Source organism: Hirsutella rhossiliensis (assembly GCF_020360975.1).
Source record: "Hirsutella rhossiliensis strain HR02 chromosome Unknown scaffold00005, whole genome shotgun sequence".
NCBI classification, from domain to species: Eukaryota; Fungi; Ascomycota; class Sordariomycetes; order Hypocreales; family Ophiocordycipitaceae; genus Hirsutella; species Hirsutella rhossiliensis.
The window spans coordinates 4,231,705-4,247,081 of NW_025408671.1; the positions used below are offsets into that span (position 1 = coordinate 4,231,705).

General features: G+C 56.3%; 6 protein-coding genes across 6 annotated transcripts; 3 read left to right on the forward strand and 3 right to left on the reverse strand.

Annotated features, from left to right (window-relative positions):
* Positions 1-9: 9 nt before the first annotated feature.
* Positions 10-3,163, reverse strand: HRG_05970 (MCM2/3/5 family domain-containing protein; the record flags this gene model as incomplete). The annotated part of the gene is made up of 4 exons (XM_044864441.1): positions 10-1,868; positions 1,922-2,791; positions 2,848-2,942; positions 3,003-3,163. 4 exons carry the CDS (start codon positions 3,161-3,163, stop codon positions 10-12), a joined length of 2,985 nt encoding a protein of 994 aa, XP_044720973.1.
* Positions 3,164-3,517: 354 nt separating this feature from the next.
* Positions 3,518-4,243, forward strand: HRG_05971 (clathrin adaptor complex small chain domain-containing protein; the record flags this gene model as incomplete). The annotated part of the gene is made up of 3 exons (XM_044864442.1): positions 3,518-3,629; positions 3,692-3,932; positions 4,003-4,243. 3 exons carry the CDS (start codon positions 3,518-3,520, stop codon positions 4,241-4,243), a joined length of 594 nt encoding a protein of 197 aa, XP_044720974.1.
* Positions 4,244-4,366: 123 nt separating this feature from the next.
* HRG_05972 (telomere recombination domain-containing protein) lies at positions 4,367-5,368 on the reverse strand (the record flags this gene model as incomplete). The annotated part of the gene is made up of 1 exon (XM_044864443.1): positions 4,367-5,368. The coding sequence occupies one exon, from the start codon at positions 5,366-5,368 to the stop codon at positions 4,367-4,369; it is 1,002 nt and encodes a 333-aa protein (XP_044720975.1).
* Positions 5,369-6,208: 840 nt separating this feature from the next.
* HRG_05973 (tetratricopeptide repeat domain-containing protein) lies at positions 6,209-6,426 on the reverse strand (the record flags this gene model as incomplete). The annotated part of the gene is made up of 2 exons (XM_044864444.1): positions 6,209-6,236; positions 6,317-6,426. 2 exons carry the CDS (start codon positions 6,424-6,426, stop codon positions 6,209-6,211), a joined length of 138 nt encoding a protein of 45 aa, XP_044720976.1.
* A 510-nt stretch (positions 6,427-6,936) lies between these two features.
* HRG_05974 (retrotransposon gag protein) lies at positions 6,937-8,190 on the forward strand (the record flags this gene model as incomplete). Its single annotated transcript, XM_044864445.1, has 1 exon — positions 6,937-8,190. One exon carries the CDS (start codon positions 6,937-6,939, stop codon positions 8,188-8,190), a length of 1,254 nt encoding a protein of 417 aa, XP_044720977.1.
* Positions 8,191-8,237: 47 nt separating this feature from the next.
* On the forward strand, positions 8,238-10,198 carry HRG_05975 (reverse transcriptase (RNA-dependent DNA polymerase) domain-containing protein; the record flags this gene model as incomplete). The annotated part of the gene is made up of 6 exons (XM_044864446.1): positions 8,238-8,606; positions 8,797-8,859; positions 8,908-9,085; positions 9,155-9,663; positions 9,737-9,841; positions 9,902-10,198. 6 exons carry the CDS (start codon positions 8,238-8,240, stop codon positions 10,196-10,198), a joined length of 1,521 nt encoding a protein of 506 aa, XP_044720978.1.
* Positions 10,199-15,377: the final 5,179 nt, after the last annotated feature.

Here is a 15,377-nt window from a genome sequence, read left to right on the forward strand (position 1 = left end):
CCCCCCGGCTTAAGCAACGGCCGTCACCCTCCTCACGCTCCTCCTCGCCCCCTCGCCCGTAATCATGATGGCATTCTCCGTCTCGAGCGCGCGCATCACCTCGTTGAACTCGGCCGTCTCGACGGGCACGCTGGCGCCCTCGCCTAGGCGCTTGGCCACGTCGCCCCAGCGCACGGCGCTGCCGCCCGCCGTCATGTCGTCGAGCAGCCGCAAGAGCGCGTCTTTGAGCTCGCTGCGCCGCTTGCGGTCCGCGGCGCTGGTGCCCTCGGTCAGCAGGCTCATGTCGATCCTGCCCTGGGCGTCGGTTGCGGCCGTCTTGAGCGCCGTCTGGATCAGGCGGTCGGCCTCGCGCACGTCGTCCCTCGTCACCGTCTCCGACAGGCGCATCTTGGCGTGCGCCTCGGCGAGGCGAATCATGCTCTCCAGCTGTCGCGTCGTGGCTGTGATGCGCTTCTCCGCCGCGCGCACGTCCTGACCCAGCGCGCGCATGGCAATGTAGCATTCGACGAGCTCCTGAGCGGCCTCGGCCGAGATGGTCGGGTGGATGTGGGCCCGGGCAAAAGAGATGTACGACGTGAGGAACTCGACGGGGAGGATATCATTGTCGGATGGGGCCGAATGCGGCTTGTCCTCGAGGTAGAGGGACAAGAGGTGCTTGGCGAGGCGCTTGTCCGTCTTCTCGTCGACTCGGTCGAGGATGAGGTAGACGAGGTCGAATCGGGAGAGCAGGGTGGGGGGAAGGTCAATGTTCTGGGGGACCGAGAGGTCTGGGTTGTATCGACTGCCGATGGGGTTGGCCGAGGCCAGGATGCTGCTTCGTGCGTTGAGTGTGGTGATGATGCCGGCCTTGGCGACCGACACGGTCTGCTGCTCCATGACTTCGTGCAGCACCGAGCGCGTCGCCTCGGACATCTTGTCAAACTCGTCAATGCAACACACGCCGCCATCCGACAGCACCAACGCGCCCGACTCGAGCACCAGCTGCCGCGTCTCGGGGTCGCGCGTCACGTACGCCGTGAGACCGACGGCCGAGGACCCTTTGCCGCTGGTGTAGATGCCGCGCGGCGCAATCTTGTGGACGTAGGACAGCAGCTGCGACTTGGACGTCGACGGATCGCCGCAGAGCAGGATGTTGATGTCGCCTCTGTACTTGGGGCTGCCACCCTTCTCAAACGTCTTGTTGGCGCCGCCAAAGAGCTGCAGGAGGATGCCCTTCTTGACGTCGTCCATTTCGTAGATTGAGGGTGCCAAAGAACGCGCAAGCAGGTCGTACAGGTCGTCTCGAGCTGCCGTCTCGCGGATCTTTGCCTCTTCCTCCGGGCTGACAGCGCGCGTCTCCTCGAGCTCGTTGCCGTCCTGCGCGGCATCTTCTTCGCCCGTGACGCCGAGGGTCGAGGGATCGGCCCCCATACGCTTCCTGTCGACCTTTTGCACGTGCAAGACGTCGACATATGTCTTGAAGACGCTCTTGACCGCTCGCAGTCGAGGGTTCACGCGCACAGGACTGACTCGAAAGATGCCCGTCAGCTCGACGCGGTCGCCGGCCTTGCAAAAGTCGACCAGCTCGTTGTAGACGCAGACGGAGACGGAGTGAGGCGTTTGGCCGGCGGGCACGGCGTCGGGGGTTTCCTGGAGCTTGATGACCTGCTTGTCTTCAAACGAGCATCTGTTGTGGACAATCTGCATCGAGTTCTTTGATCCGCAAATCTGGCGGGGGCACTCCGTCGGCTCCCGGATCTTGCCCCGGTCGAGGCCAACGTTGACCGAGTGGTTGCAGACGTTGCAGCGGAAGAAGGCATCCTTCATGTCGGGGATGACGGGTGTGGCGCGGATGACGAGGCCTTTGATGCAGATGAGGCGATCCATATCTGAATTATGCGTTAGGGCGAGCGCTATATCGTGCACTGAGCAGGCTACTTACCCGACGGATTTAGATCTCTCAAGTTGATGGAGCGATCGAGGCCGAATGGGCGCACGACGTAGATGGAAGAGGCAACCTGATCCTCCAACGAGGGCTGCTGGTCTTGCGGCGGTCGAGGAGTCGCGGGATCCTCGGGCCTGTCGGAGCTAGGAAAGGCAGGCTCAGAGCTCTGCGTGCCCTGCTGTGTATCCTGATTTCCGGCGCTGCTCTGCGACGGACGGTTTCGGAGGCCGTCGGCGCGGGCGAGCTCCACCATCAAGTCATGAACCGACTGGTCCATGACAGGGACGATTTCCTGGGGATAGGCCTGGATCTGGTGCCAGAGCTTGCGCGTGGGCGGGTACAAGTTGAGGTCGGAGATGTCGAGGAAGAGTCTCGTGGTGCCCAGGAGCATCATGTTCTCCAGAGCCTCCCGGTACGGCTTGGACTCGGCATCGGGATCGGCGGCGACTTGGTCATCCGACATGCCATCGCGATACATGCGGTACTTTGTGGTGAAGTTGCGCAAGAAGTCCTTGAAGGAGGCGAACGTGTCGTCAATAGACACGGTGGTGCCCCAAATGAGACTTTGACCATGGCCGCCGAGAGCATCGGCCTCTGAGGTGTTGGGGTCACGGTTGGTAAAGGACCCGGCGTCTGACCCGGGAGTCTGACCCTCGCGCACCACATGGCCTGCATCGTCGAGGATGACGCGACGGGGCGCACGCGGCGTCCTAGCCGAGTCCGAGTTGATGTCTCCGCGCCTGTACGCTGCAGAGGTGCCCCGTTGGGATCCGACGAAGAGGCCGCTACTCTCGCTGCGCAGCTCCGACTGCTGCCTCAACGAGCGGCCGGGGCTAGAACTGGGCTCATATCGAATGGGCGACGACTCTGCATCCGTCAGCATTTGGTACACACAAGAACGTGTTTGCTCCTGCTGCGCTTACCTCCAGCAAGGAGGCCGCTGGCTCTCGGGGTTCGCTGAGCCTCGTCATCATCGCCTCGAGGGGTCTGCGAGTCTGTCATCTGCCGCAAGGGCGAGCTGGGAGCAGCGCCAGGCGCATGGGTGCTTTGGCTGTCCAACATCTGCCTCAAAGGCGACGAGACGTCCCTGTCGGCACCATTGTGCTGCCCGCTCCCTTGGGCAGGCGACGACTGGAAGAAGAGGGGGCTCGAGGCGAGTTGCGAGGATTGGCGCGTCGAGCGGCGACGTGGAGTCGTCGACTGCGAGTCTCGCTGCCGACGATTCGACGGCGACGACATGGTCCGACTCGAGAGGATGATGAGGGCGTCTCTTGTTGAGGACGGTGCAGGTGGGCGAGCTGGAGGGAGGCGGAGAAAAACGAGAGGCAGCGAGCGGGTGATGGCAGTTGGTTAGATTAGCCTTGACGCACGAGACGCGTACAGTGGTTTGTCGGACGCGACTTCTTAAAGCGCGACTGGTCTGTGCGCTCGCGTCCAGGGCCGGAGCGGTTAAACAATATGCCGAAGCTGGCCATCAAAGTGGGTCCGGCTGCATGTACGGAGTACCGTACCTGGCCTGTATAGCGAGGCCAGCTCAACGCCGACGAGGCCATTCGCAACACCGTAGTCGAGAGACTACCCCCCGCCGCAGCCATGTCTCCCGGAATGACCCTCTTCTCCGTCCAAGCTGTCCTCGTTCTCAGCACCGAGGATGGCTCGCGCATCTTTGCCAAGTACTACTCTCCGCCACACAGCGCAGGGACCGGTGCGAATCGACCCCCAATCCCATCTTGCTGCGCCGTGGGCGACTGACGACGGCCTCTGCAGGCGGCGCAAGCACATCGACGAATCCTTACCCTGACGTCAAGGCTCAAAAGGCTTTCGAGAAGGGCCTGATTGATAAGACGGCCAAGCAGACGGGCGACATCATCCTCTACGACAACCGCATCGTGCTGTACAAGCTGGAGTCGGACGTCATGCTCTATGTCGTCGGTAGCCTCGAGGAGAACGAGATTCTGCTATACAACACGGTCCTTGCCCTGCGCGACTCGCTGCATCTCCTCTTCAAGTAAGAAGATGGCTCTGCCCCCCCCCCCCTTGCTTGGTATTCGCAGCGGCAAGACTAACGCCAACCCCAGGCAATCCGTGGACAAGAGAACAATTGTCGAAAACTACGACCTCGTCACCCTCGCAATTGACGAAATCGTCGACGATGGCATCGTCCTCGAGACAGACCCCACCATCATTGTCCAGCGAGTCAGCAGAGCGCCAACACAAGATGCGCCCATGGGCCGCATCGACCTCAGCGAACAGGGCGTCAACAATCTGGCACAGCTAGGAAAGTCGAAACTCGCAGATTGGTTACGGCAGGGCCTATAGTGTGGCATGGGAAACATTTTCTTCATCACGTGATGGGCGCCTTTGCGTGAATGAATATCATGAGGACGGGTTGAATGGGGGGTTCTCTATAAAAGGGGTATAAAAGATCTATGCATGGGCCATTCATGCTCTAATCTCCGAGGCTGCCTTGCGAAGGCGATTCATGACGGCGGCAGCCACGTCGAGCTCGCCCTCTATACCGTCTACAAATATTGTGTCTGTCCCCCGCCGGTCGAGCTCTCTCAAGGCCGCAAATAGTCCTTGCGCTATCCCCCTCGTGTCCGTCCCTAAGCCGAGGTCGTAGACTTGGCCGACGGGCGTCCCGCTCTCAGTCTCGAGGTCAGTGACGAAGACTTGGTACGGCGAGTCGGATTGCTGCTGGTCGGCCTCCCCACCGATCTCGCACGACGCAGGAGCAGGCCGCAAGATGCCGAGGTCGAGACCGGCCCCGAGCTTCCACCGCTTTGTGCGGATAATGCCGATGGTCCTCGAGACGGCATGGGACGAGTCTCCGTTGGAGATGGTGGCCAGCGCAGCCTGGACATCGGACGGCAGAGGGCCGCTGGCCGCGCTGCGATTTGAGGCCTCGTAAAGGACCACCCTAGCCCTGGGACTATAGTGCTTGTACTTCATGCCGGGGGCGCGCGGGGCAGCCTTGCCCTCCTCGCTCCAATCCTTGTAGGCCCTGACGACGGATGCCCAGCCGGGGCATGCGCGCAGCTCCTCGATGCCGATGCCGCCGGGCCGCAGGACGGCGGGCGGGTCGCACAGGCCGTCTACAACAGTGCTCTCGACGCCGACCTGGCAGGGCCCGCCGTCGAGGATGAGCTCGATGCGGCCGTCCAGGTCGTCCCTGACGTGCTGGGCCGTCGTCGGCGACGGCTTGGTGGACGCGTTGGCTGACGGGGCGGCGAGGGGCGCGCCGGCCAGCTTGACGAGGGTCAGGGCCAGGGGCGACGAGGGCATGCGGACGCCAAAGGTGGCGAGGCCGGCCGTGACCTCGGGGGCGAGGGGCGAAGGGTCCGGCAGGGGCAAGAGTATGGTCAAGGGACCGGGCCAGAAGCGCTCGATCAAGGGCTCGTAGCGAGCAGGGATCTCCCTCTCGCCGAGTAGGCGGCGGAGCATGTCGAGGTCGCACACGTGGACGATGAGGGGGTTGTCCGAGGGCCGGCCCTTGGCCGAGAAGATGCCCCTGACCGAGGCGCTGCGAGTTGCATCGGCGCCGAGGCCGTAGACGGTCTCGGTGGGGAAGGCGACGGGGATCTCGCTGGTGCGCAGCAGCCTGGCGGCCGGCTCCAGCGCCGAGTCGCGGGCCTTGGGCGAGATGCGCCACTCATCGAGCCTCGCGAGGCCCTCGGCGTGGCCAAAGTGGCCCAGCGGCTCGGCGTCGTCGCGCCCTCGCACGGCGACGACGCGCGTCTGCAGGGCCATGACGGCCGGGGTCGCGCGGGCCAGAGCCGGTATAAGTCGCCGCCGAGACGACGATGAGCACGCCAGCGCTGATGAGAAAGGACTTGGGTTGCAATTTGCAAAGATTCGCCTGACGGGTGCTGAAGCTGCTGCAGATCCCTGCTCCGAGGACGGCTGGCGTGCGTGAGTGCAACCTTTGATGCGCTTGTCCAACTGACGGCTCGACGCTTCCTTGACTCGTTTTACTTCCTTCTCTTTTTCGACATGTTTTTTTGCACAATATACGTACATACATCATCATCAGCGTTATGCCTGGCGTTGTGAAGCCATTTGACCAATAGGAGCTCAGGTGCGCGCGCCACCGAAATAGAGACTGGATGACTGGCAGCTGCTAATTACCAGCGCCTCCATGAGCTATAGGGATCCACTTGCAGTACACTTGCGGAGCGTACACTTCTCTTTTGGCTGCACGCCATAGTGGTTTTCCAACAGACACATATTTGTGTACTGGACCAAGTGATCTTCGCTGAAGCTGAGGGCAACGCTCCTCCAAGCCTACAGCCTCAGCGTGACGGCCTTGGCTCTCCCAAGCGAAGGCGGGATTGTTCATGGAACTTCATGCTAGTCAGCGTGGAGGAGCAGGGTGGAGGAGTCACGACTCACGAGTGTTCCTCGCCCAGCACCCTCTGGCGAGTCTCCATCACCTGCACTTCTAGCTTCTCGGCCTCCTTCCACCGTCCCTGTTTCCGGTGCGTCAACGCCAGGTTCGCCATGCTGGTTAGCGTAAAGGCATGTTCCTCGCCAAGCACCGCTTCCAAGTCTCAACAGCCTCCACGTTAGGCTTCTCCACGTCGATCCATTTGCCCTCCAAGTATAGGTAGCTGGCCGCACAATGGAGCAGTAATGCCTTCGCCCTCACCCCATCCTTAGATTCGCCAACCTTAGCCTCCAGCAGAGCGTTTGTGTAACGGGCAAGCCGCTTTAACGGCGGCTGCGCCGCCTAGCTTCTAGAACCTTCCATTGGCTCGAAGCTATAAAATGCTATTGTGCTCTCATGTAGTAGATTCTCTTTCTTTCTTTCTTTCTTCTCTATCTTGATAGTAAACAGCATAGGGACTAGTTAGTTGTATCAACTCACTAGAGGCCTTTCACATACTATCAAGATCACTGAAGACATTGAAGACACTGAAGACACCGAAGACACTGAAGACACCGAAGACACCGAAGACACTGAAGACACCAAACTGAGTCCCGTCGAACTATTGGCGTTCAGCGAAGTCGCGATGGCCGAAGATAACAACAACATGCAGCCGGACGTCCTCAGCGCCCTGGTTGCCGAGATACGAAGTCTGAGAGAAGAGAGTTCCCGAAGAAACACCCAGTTTGAAGAACGTTTTATTGCCCTGGAACTCCAACAACACCAGCAAGCCCGTTCGTCTGAACTCCTAGAGCCAACGCCATCTGTCACCCCGGCTGTCCCCATTGAGGACACTCGTGTGGTCGCCACTCACAACCCTCACCCAACCAAGCGCCCCAAATTACGAGACATACCGAAATTCGGCGGCGACAAGGCCCAGTGGCGAAGCTGGAAACTAGAAACCGAAGGAAAGCTACGAGTCGACAAAGAAGCCCTTGGAGATGCAGAAGGCCACTTTATGTACATCTTCATGAGCCTAGAAGGCAAGGCTAAAGACAACGTGACCACATTTGTGGAGATGCAAACCGAGAAGAAAACGTTCAATGTTGCTGAACTACTCAACCGCCTCGAATTGCTGTACGGGGAGAGGGATCGCAAGCAGAGAGCTACACGCAACCTGCATTCGATTAAGCAAGGAGAGAATGAACCGTTCACGTCCTTTTACCCCCGCTTTGAGAGGGAGATCGCCAATGCCAACGCCGAGTATTGGCCAGATGACAGCAAGATTTCCTACCTCCAGGAGGCACTAAACGATAAAATGAAAGCAGCCCTCATAGGCTCTGACCCCTCTGCCATCAGCAGCTATGTTGGGCTGGCGAGGAGGTGCGATTCGCTGAGCAGCCAGATGGAATTGTTGGGTCAGTGGAAAAGGCCTCGAGGCAACACAAAGAGTTCGGACAACTATGACAACCACCAGAATCATGGAGGCCAGGCTGCCCAGAAACAGCCTGGCCAGAAAACCGAAGTTAGACGAGAGGATATGATGGAATGGGAACCAACTCTACAAGCATCCGCGAAAGTGAACGCTGCGCGCACCCGCAGTGATAAGAACACATATGGTTACCAATCCAAGCGACCAGAAGACCAAGCGCTGTTGGGCAAGCGTGCCAAGTGGGTCGACCAGGCCGAGATGGACGCCCGTTACCGTGAAGGGCGTTGCCTCCGTTGTGGAAGAGACAACTGCAGAATCGAGCGCTGTCCATTGGCTGCGCCTATCCGACCCGCAAACACGACCCGACGCACTCAGGTCAATGCCGTGACCCCGTCACGACCAGCGGTCACTAAAGCCGAGGTCGCCGAAGACGATACTTCTTCTCATAACGATGAAGATTCAGACTAGGGACACGCGGCGGCTGTGAGAGAATGGGATGTGAGCGGAAAAGCAAAATGGACGGAGAACCGTTCATAGCAGACGTCAGGGTGAACGGCACAGACTTCGTGCCATCTCTTGTCGACTATGGCTGCCTCTGCTACGGCGCGGTTAGCAAGCGCACATTTCACTCTCTCCAGTTGCCACATATACGCGTCCAGCCGCGCATCTTGGAGAATGCAGCGGGAGACGGCAAGGAGGTCAAAATCGACAAGATCACGTATGTGTCGATCGACCTCGATGGACATCAGCAGCATCGTGTTTTCATGTACGTCATCGACGATCTGAACTGGGATATGATCCTGGGTAAACGATGGATGGAAGACCAGGATGTTCACATCCATGCGAAGGAAGGATATCTCGAGATCGGGTCCAATGGAGTTCAAGTACGAGACCGACGACGTTACCAGCCTCCACAGCTAGATGTCTCTAATGTCATGGCCGCAACCTTTTAGCAGAAGCACGCCGTGACAAACGCAAAGGCGGCATTGGAGTTCACTCGGTCACGATGGCGGATATTGACAAGGCCTAAGACCGAAACCGAAGACTGACGTAATGGAGAAGCTGCCACCACAGTACCACAAGTGGTCTCGAGCTTTCTCTCAGCAACTGGCCGACCAGCTGCCCCTCATCGGCCAGGTGTGGACCTGAAGATCGAAGTGCTGAAAGACGAGCATGGCCGAGAAGCCCCTACCCTGGGGACCGCTTTACAGCATGTCCCGCGAGGAGCTATTGGTACTACGGAAGACTCTCACAGAACTACTCGACAAGGGATTTATTAGAGTCAGCAGCTCGCCAGCCGCGGCACCAGTCCTTATGGTGAAGAAGCCCGGCGGAGGCATCCGCTTCTGCGTGGATTACAGAGGTTTGAACCATATAACGAAGAGGGACCGCTATCCCTTGCCCTTACTGAGCGAGACCTTGCGAACGATAGCCAAGGCAAGGTGGTTCACCAAGGTAGATGTTATAGCAGCGTTCCATAAGATCAGGGTCGCCCCCGGCGACGAGGAAAAGACAACTTTCAGAACGCGCTATGGATCCTTCGAATGGCTGGTAGTTCCATTCGGCCTGACAGGCGCACCAGCAGCCTTTCAGCGGTACATTAACAGCGCGCTCCAGGATTACCTAGACGATTTTGTGTCAGCATATATCGACGATGTCCTGATCTTCTCCTCTGGAAGCCTGCAAGACCACCGCGACAAGGTCGGCAAGGTCCTCCAACGACTGATGGACGCCGGGCTGCAACTGGATATCAACAAGAGTGAATTCGAAGTCAAGGCTGTGAAATACCTTGGGTTTATCATCGAGGCGGAGTGTGGGATCCGAGTCGACCCTGAGAAGGTTGAGGCTGTGAAGGAATGGGCAACCCCGACGAATGTTAAGTCCGTGAGGAGTTTTATTGGATTCGCGAACTTCTACAGGATGTTTATGCCAGAGTTCTCGGTGATAGCGGAGCCGCTAACGCGGCTAACGAAGAAGGACGTGCCATTCCGTTGGGATGAATTGTGCGAAGAAGCCTTCGAAGCTCAAGGACTTGTTGATCACGGCTGATCCTTGCACACTTCCATCCAGAAAGGAGACTATCGTGGAAGCAGACGCTTCAGGATTCGCGTCGGGAGGCGTGCTCTTGCAGAGAGATGATAAGGATGGACTGGTACGACCTGTCGCATACTTCTCGAAGAAACATTCGGCAGCCGAAGCGAACTACGCTATCCATGACAAGGAGCTACTCGCCATTCTCAGATGTTTGGAGCAGTGGGAACCAGAGCTACGGGCAGTAGAGCACTTCAAGATCCTAACGGACCACAAGAACCTGAGGTACTTCTACTCGGAAAGGAGGTTGACAGAGAGACAAGTGCGGTGGTCGGAGTTCCTGTCCAGGTTCCAATTCGAGCTCGAATGGAGGCCGGGCCGCAAGGGCGGATTGCCTGACGCACTCTCGACGGGACCAGGATATGCCGGCCAACTACTCCGATGAACGACTAAAGGGACGCATTATGAGGCTATTCCAAAATGATCACCTTAGAAGGTCCCAATATCGACATTGTCTACCAACACCGAGGTGCCCAGGAAATCAACTTCGGAAAAGAGATCAGGATATTTGAAGATGAGGAGTTACAGCAGCTGTGGCACGCCGCACGGCAAGAAGACAAGCTTTATCAAGAACTCACGAAGCTGGTAGCAGATGGAGCGAAGAGTGTGCCAACAGACTTACAGAAGGAGAAGGTTGTCAGCATTTCAGAATGCTCATTAGACAATAGAGGCCTGCTGTGCTTTAGAGAACGCGTCTGGATACCCGGTTCGGAGCCGCTACGTACAAAGATCATCCAGGAAACTCACGACTCTCATATCACCGGACATCCTGGAAGGGACCTCACGTACTCGACTCTGTCGAGACGCTTCTTCTGGCCGGGTGCCGCTAGCGATGTACGTCGGTTTGTGCGCAACTGCGAGGTTTGCGGACGAAACACCATCTGGAGGATACAAAGAAAGGACTCCTAAAGCCGCTCCCTATTCCGCAACGCATATGGAGCAGAAATTACCATTGACTTTATTACTGACCTCCCACCGTCGGGAAAGATGGCGCGACGAACTGCATGGTGGTCACGGACCGACTCACCAAAGGCGTCGAACTCGAAGGATTGAACGATATTTCCACAGAAGCGGTTGCAAGAAGACTCTTCGAACGACACTACCCTGTCCATGGCATCCCAACGGCTATAACCAGTGATCAGGGTCCCCAGTTTGTCAGTGGTATGTGGAAAAGTTTCTGTCAGATGCTAGGGATCGAGCAGCGGTTGTCGACGGCGTACCATCCACAAACCGACGGTGCAACAGAACGAATGAACCAAGAGGTAGAGAGGATTCTTCGGATATGGACGAATTATCTGCAGGAGAACTGGTTAGACTTGCTTCCAATCGCGATGGCGACTATTAACGAGAGGAAGCAACCTCCACCGGACTGAGTCCGTTCTTCTTCATGCACGGCTACCACAACGAGCCAATCCAATTAGTTGAGCATCGAAGAACGGAAGACACGACGCAGGGGGAAGCGACAGCGGAGGATTTTATTCAGAGACTACAGGACGCCACGGGTTTGCGCAAGCAGATAGCTATGGCCCAGGAAATACAGCAAGCGCAAGCCAACAAGCACAGGACAGCCGCACCGAGATACGAGCCTGGGGATTGGGTATACCTCAACGAGAAATGTCAAAACATCGCGACCCTGCAAGAAGCTCGATTGGCTACATGCCAAATATCAAGTGCTCGCGGAAGTTAGCCCACATGCCTACAGGTTGGATGTGCCTGGGCGCATCCATCCAGTCTTTCACGTCGACCTACTCCGGCCAGTCCCCGGGCCCCATTGCCTTCGCAGAAACTCGATCAAGAGAGTGCCCCACCGGTGCTGGTGGACGGCGAAAAGATGTACCTTGTTGAAAGAATTCTGGATGAAAGAATGGAAGGTACGCATAAGAAGGTGCTCGTAAAATGGCATGATTACTCGCAGCCTACGTGGAACCCCTTACTACTATTCGACACACCGATGCATGGAAGCAATGGAAGAAGCATAAAAGAGTGTCACCTTCTCAAGTCATCTTGCCACAGATTGCCACGACCCCGGAAGAGGAAACGTTGGAAGGGAGGAGGTAATGTAACGGGCAAGCCGCTTTAACGGCGGCTGCGCACCTAGCTTCTAGAACCTTCCATTGGCTCGAAGCTATAAAATGCTATTGTGCTCTCATGTAGTAGATTCTCTTTCTTTCTTTCTTTCTTCTCTATCTTGATAGTAAACAGCATAGGGACTAGTTAGTTGTATCAACTCACTAGAGGCCTTTCACAGTTTGCGGGCGGTAAATACACACTGCGGTGCATCCGGTTCTCAAACTCTCCAAATGGGTACACGTTCGATACCGCCAACAACGCCTCCCGCCTAAACTGACTTCTTTTGCCGTCGTTAAAGAGCCAGTTACCAGTCACTAAAACCAGCCGATATATGACCGGGTTGCCGAGTCTCTCCTTTAAGAGGAGACTAAAGGCTTCTTGTAGTCCAATAGACTTAGTTAGCTTCACGGCACTCCTTGGGCCTCTATTGCGTTCCTGTATACTATGGTGCGATAGAAATGGCGTAGGAATGCCCTGCCGGTCGAACATGCTTATCGAAAAGAGGAAATTACCCGCCAACAGCTCTTATTCCTATATCTAACGGAACGACTGTAGAGCCTCCAAGTCCCGCCCGATGGTCTCGAATCCCTCGCTTTGCAGGCCGACGACGCTTTGGTCGTTCTCGCCGAGTAAACTAAGAAACTCCTCCATGGAAATATTATTTATCTAAATAAAGGCAGCCGCCTAGACGAGCGCAAGCGGCCGATGCTCCGCACAGCGGCACCATAGACCGCGACTCTTCGCCTCTTAGACGCTAACCAAATTTAGTAATGCCAGAGAGGCTTGCATGCCTAGTATCGGGGATACATTTAAATCTGCCCTTCCTAGCAAGGTACTCAGCCTTTTCGTCCGCAACTCATCCAAACCTCAAATAGTGAACTACTACCACCATGTCGTTGCTATGCCGAAACTTAGTTTAACCAGTTTCCATTTTAGCTAAATCACAACACTAGACAGTTTGAAACTAGGCCTACGTTAAGTGTCGTTGGGGTTATTGTGGCAAGGGGACTATCTAGGTGGTCTGCGAGGCTGTTGTCTGCGGGGCTGTCGTCTGCTTGGCCTTGGCTGCCTTGAGTTCCGCATCGAGCTTTTTATACTCATGATACCACTCCTTCATCTGTGCGTTCGTACCCCCTGCCGTAAGTTTTGCGGAGATTTCGGCCAATTTCGATGCGATTTCTTGTGCGGAAGGCATGGTGGCGGATTGACAGTTGGGAACTCTGAAAGCTCTGAATGGAGATGGCGAGAATATTCAGGTTGCTTGATTGAGAGGGAAGATGTATTCGCGTATGTCTATGATGGAAAAGGATTGGCGCGTGGCTGGCGAGATTATACCCACAAAGCAAAGTAAAGCAAGTACGTAGGGTAGTAGGTTGGTTGATTGAGGGGGAAGAAAGCAAGCCACGGAATCTTCGGCCCTTTTGAAATGCGGTAGGGCCAACTTGGGTCACGTAATTAAGTTAGAGCACGTGCCCGGTCGCAGCGGCTACTCCGTCGCTATCCGTAGACCAGCCAGGTCTGGCGCTGGCATTCGTGAATGGCTTCACCGGACCTGAGTGAGGCCAGCCGCAAACCCACCGACACCTGCATGGTCTATTTTGAGTAATCGTATTGGGCGGTGAAGTTCTTTGACGAGTCCGAGGGATGTTTGCGAGCGTCGCATCCCAGTGCCGTTTCATCCCACTGCTTACGTCCTGTTCCAAGGCTGGTGCTATTGGGCTGACAACCACCGCCAGAATGTCGCGCGCGCGTATAGAAACAATGGTGTTGTCTGGCAGCCAGGCTCGCCCCCATCATTTAATCATCTGCCATCGTGACTGGCCGGCCATCCTCCTCTTCGCCCGGAGACGGCCGTGAACTGCTGGCATCACACCAGCTTTAACTGGCGGCGAACAGGCGGGCCCCATACGAGTGAGCCTCGGAGAAACCATGTTGGACGTAATCTTGTCCTGCAAGCCAACGTGAGGAGTTCTGGACTTTCTATAAGAAGGGCATCATGCCCCCCCTCCACAGAATCCCTCTTCTCGGCGGGGATATAAGTCAGCCTGCAAGAACGGTGGCCTCAGCGAGGTAGTCTTTTCCCTATTATTATACCACCTGTCGTGCATTTCCGACCTATATATCTCGTTCCTACCTTGACCTATCCCGCCAAATCGCCACCATGCTCAGAAGTCAGGAGAAGAGCAATGCTAAGAAGGAGAGCAAGACGGATATGCCGAACCGAATCTCTCGAGAATATAGAGAGATTTAGAAGCAACTTCGACAAGGCCATCACCAGTTTTGCGACGGTGACGACGACTGCACGGTCCAGTGGAACCCCCAAGCCCCCTACGATCGGAATGACTGGGAAACCAGCTCACAGATTGTGTGGGCAGGTGTATGCTGGCAGACTTTCATGTCTGTGTTGAATTTTGCTTCGTATGGCCGGCAGAAAGTATAGCAGCCAGCTATTGTAATTATATGCAAGAGCTTGGTTCACGAATTCAATATTTCATGCTTCAGGTACTTGGCTTGGAGGCGCGTGCCTTGTGTGTCTGAGGCGCGTTAAGCGGAACGTTGGTACGAGGGCCCTGGAACGACTTGTTTTCCCGCCCCTTCACAACTGAGTTATACTTGAAACACGTTCCACTATACAGGCGTCCCTTATATGCTATACTTTGCTGTTGGTGTACACCGTGATTTAGACGCACGAGTCTGGAACCGTCCTGTCATCATGGTACGCGCCCGGTCAACATTGTCAAGGTCAACTTTCTGGTTTCCATGTTGTAAAACACCGGGCAAGAATTCTCAAGGAAAGCCTTGCCCGCTCATACCCCAGGACCCTGGCCCTGGCCTACTCCAACCACCCGGACATGCTCGGACTAATGACGCTCACCGCGGCCGAAATCGTAGATACAGTGGAGGTTTATCCCAAACAATGAACATGCGCTGCTTCGCCTGCCAGTCGTCCTGGCCCGGAAGTAAATCGAAATCGAACCGGTGGAGCAGTCGAGCAGTTACCAGTCGGATCTCCGCAAAGGCCAGCTTCTGTCCAAGACAGTCACGGGGTCCGTAGCTGAAGGGCTTGCAGACAGACAGGCGATCACCACCAAACTTCGCACCATACTGTGGATGATTTTCTGGCAGCCATCGCTGTGGACGAAAGCAATCCGGTTCCACAAAATGATCCGGGCTGCGACATGTGGCTGACAGATGAACGGAAATGCATGTCTGACAAAGTTAGTTAGCTTGGAAACGGTCGGTCAGCTTTGACGGCGCTCCATCCTTCAACATACATCTGCTGGAACATTGTGTCCGTTGATGACATCGCCGGGGGATATTCTTGTTGGTATCTCGGGCGAGGGCGGGTAGATTCGCAGTGTCTCCTCAATGCAAGCGTTTAGAAATGCCAACAACGCGCAGTTGCGAAAGTCAATGTCGGATTCCGTTGTAAACTTGCTTCGTATCTCTTCTTTCAAGATGCCGTAGACTTGTCGGTTCTGAGCCAGGTAGAA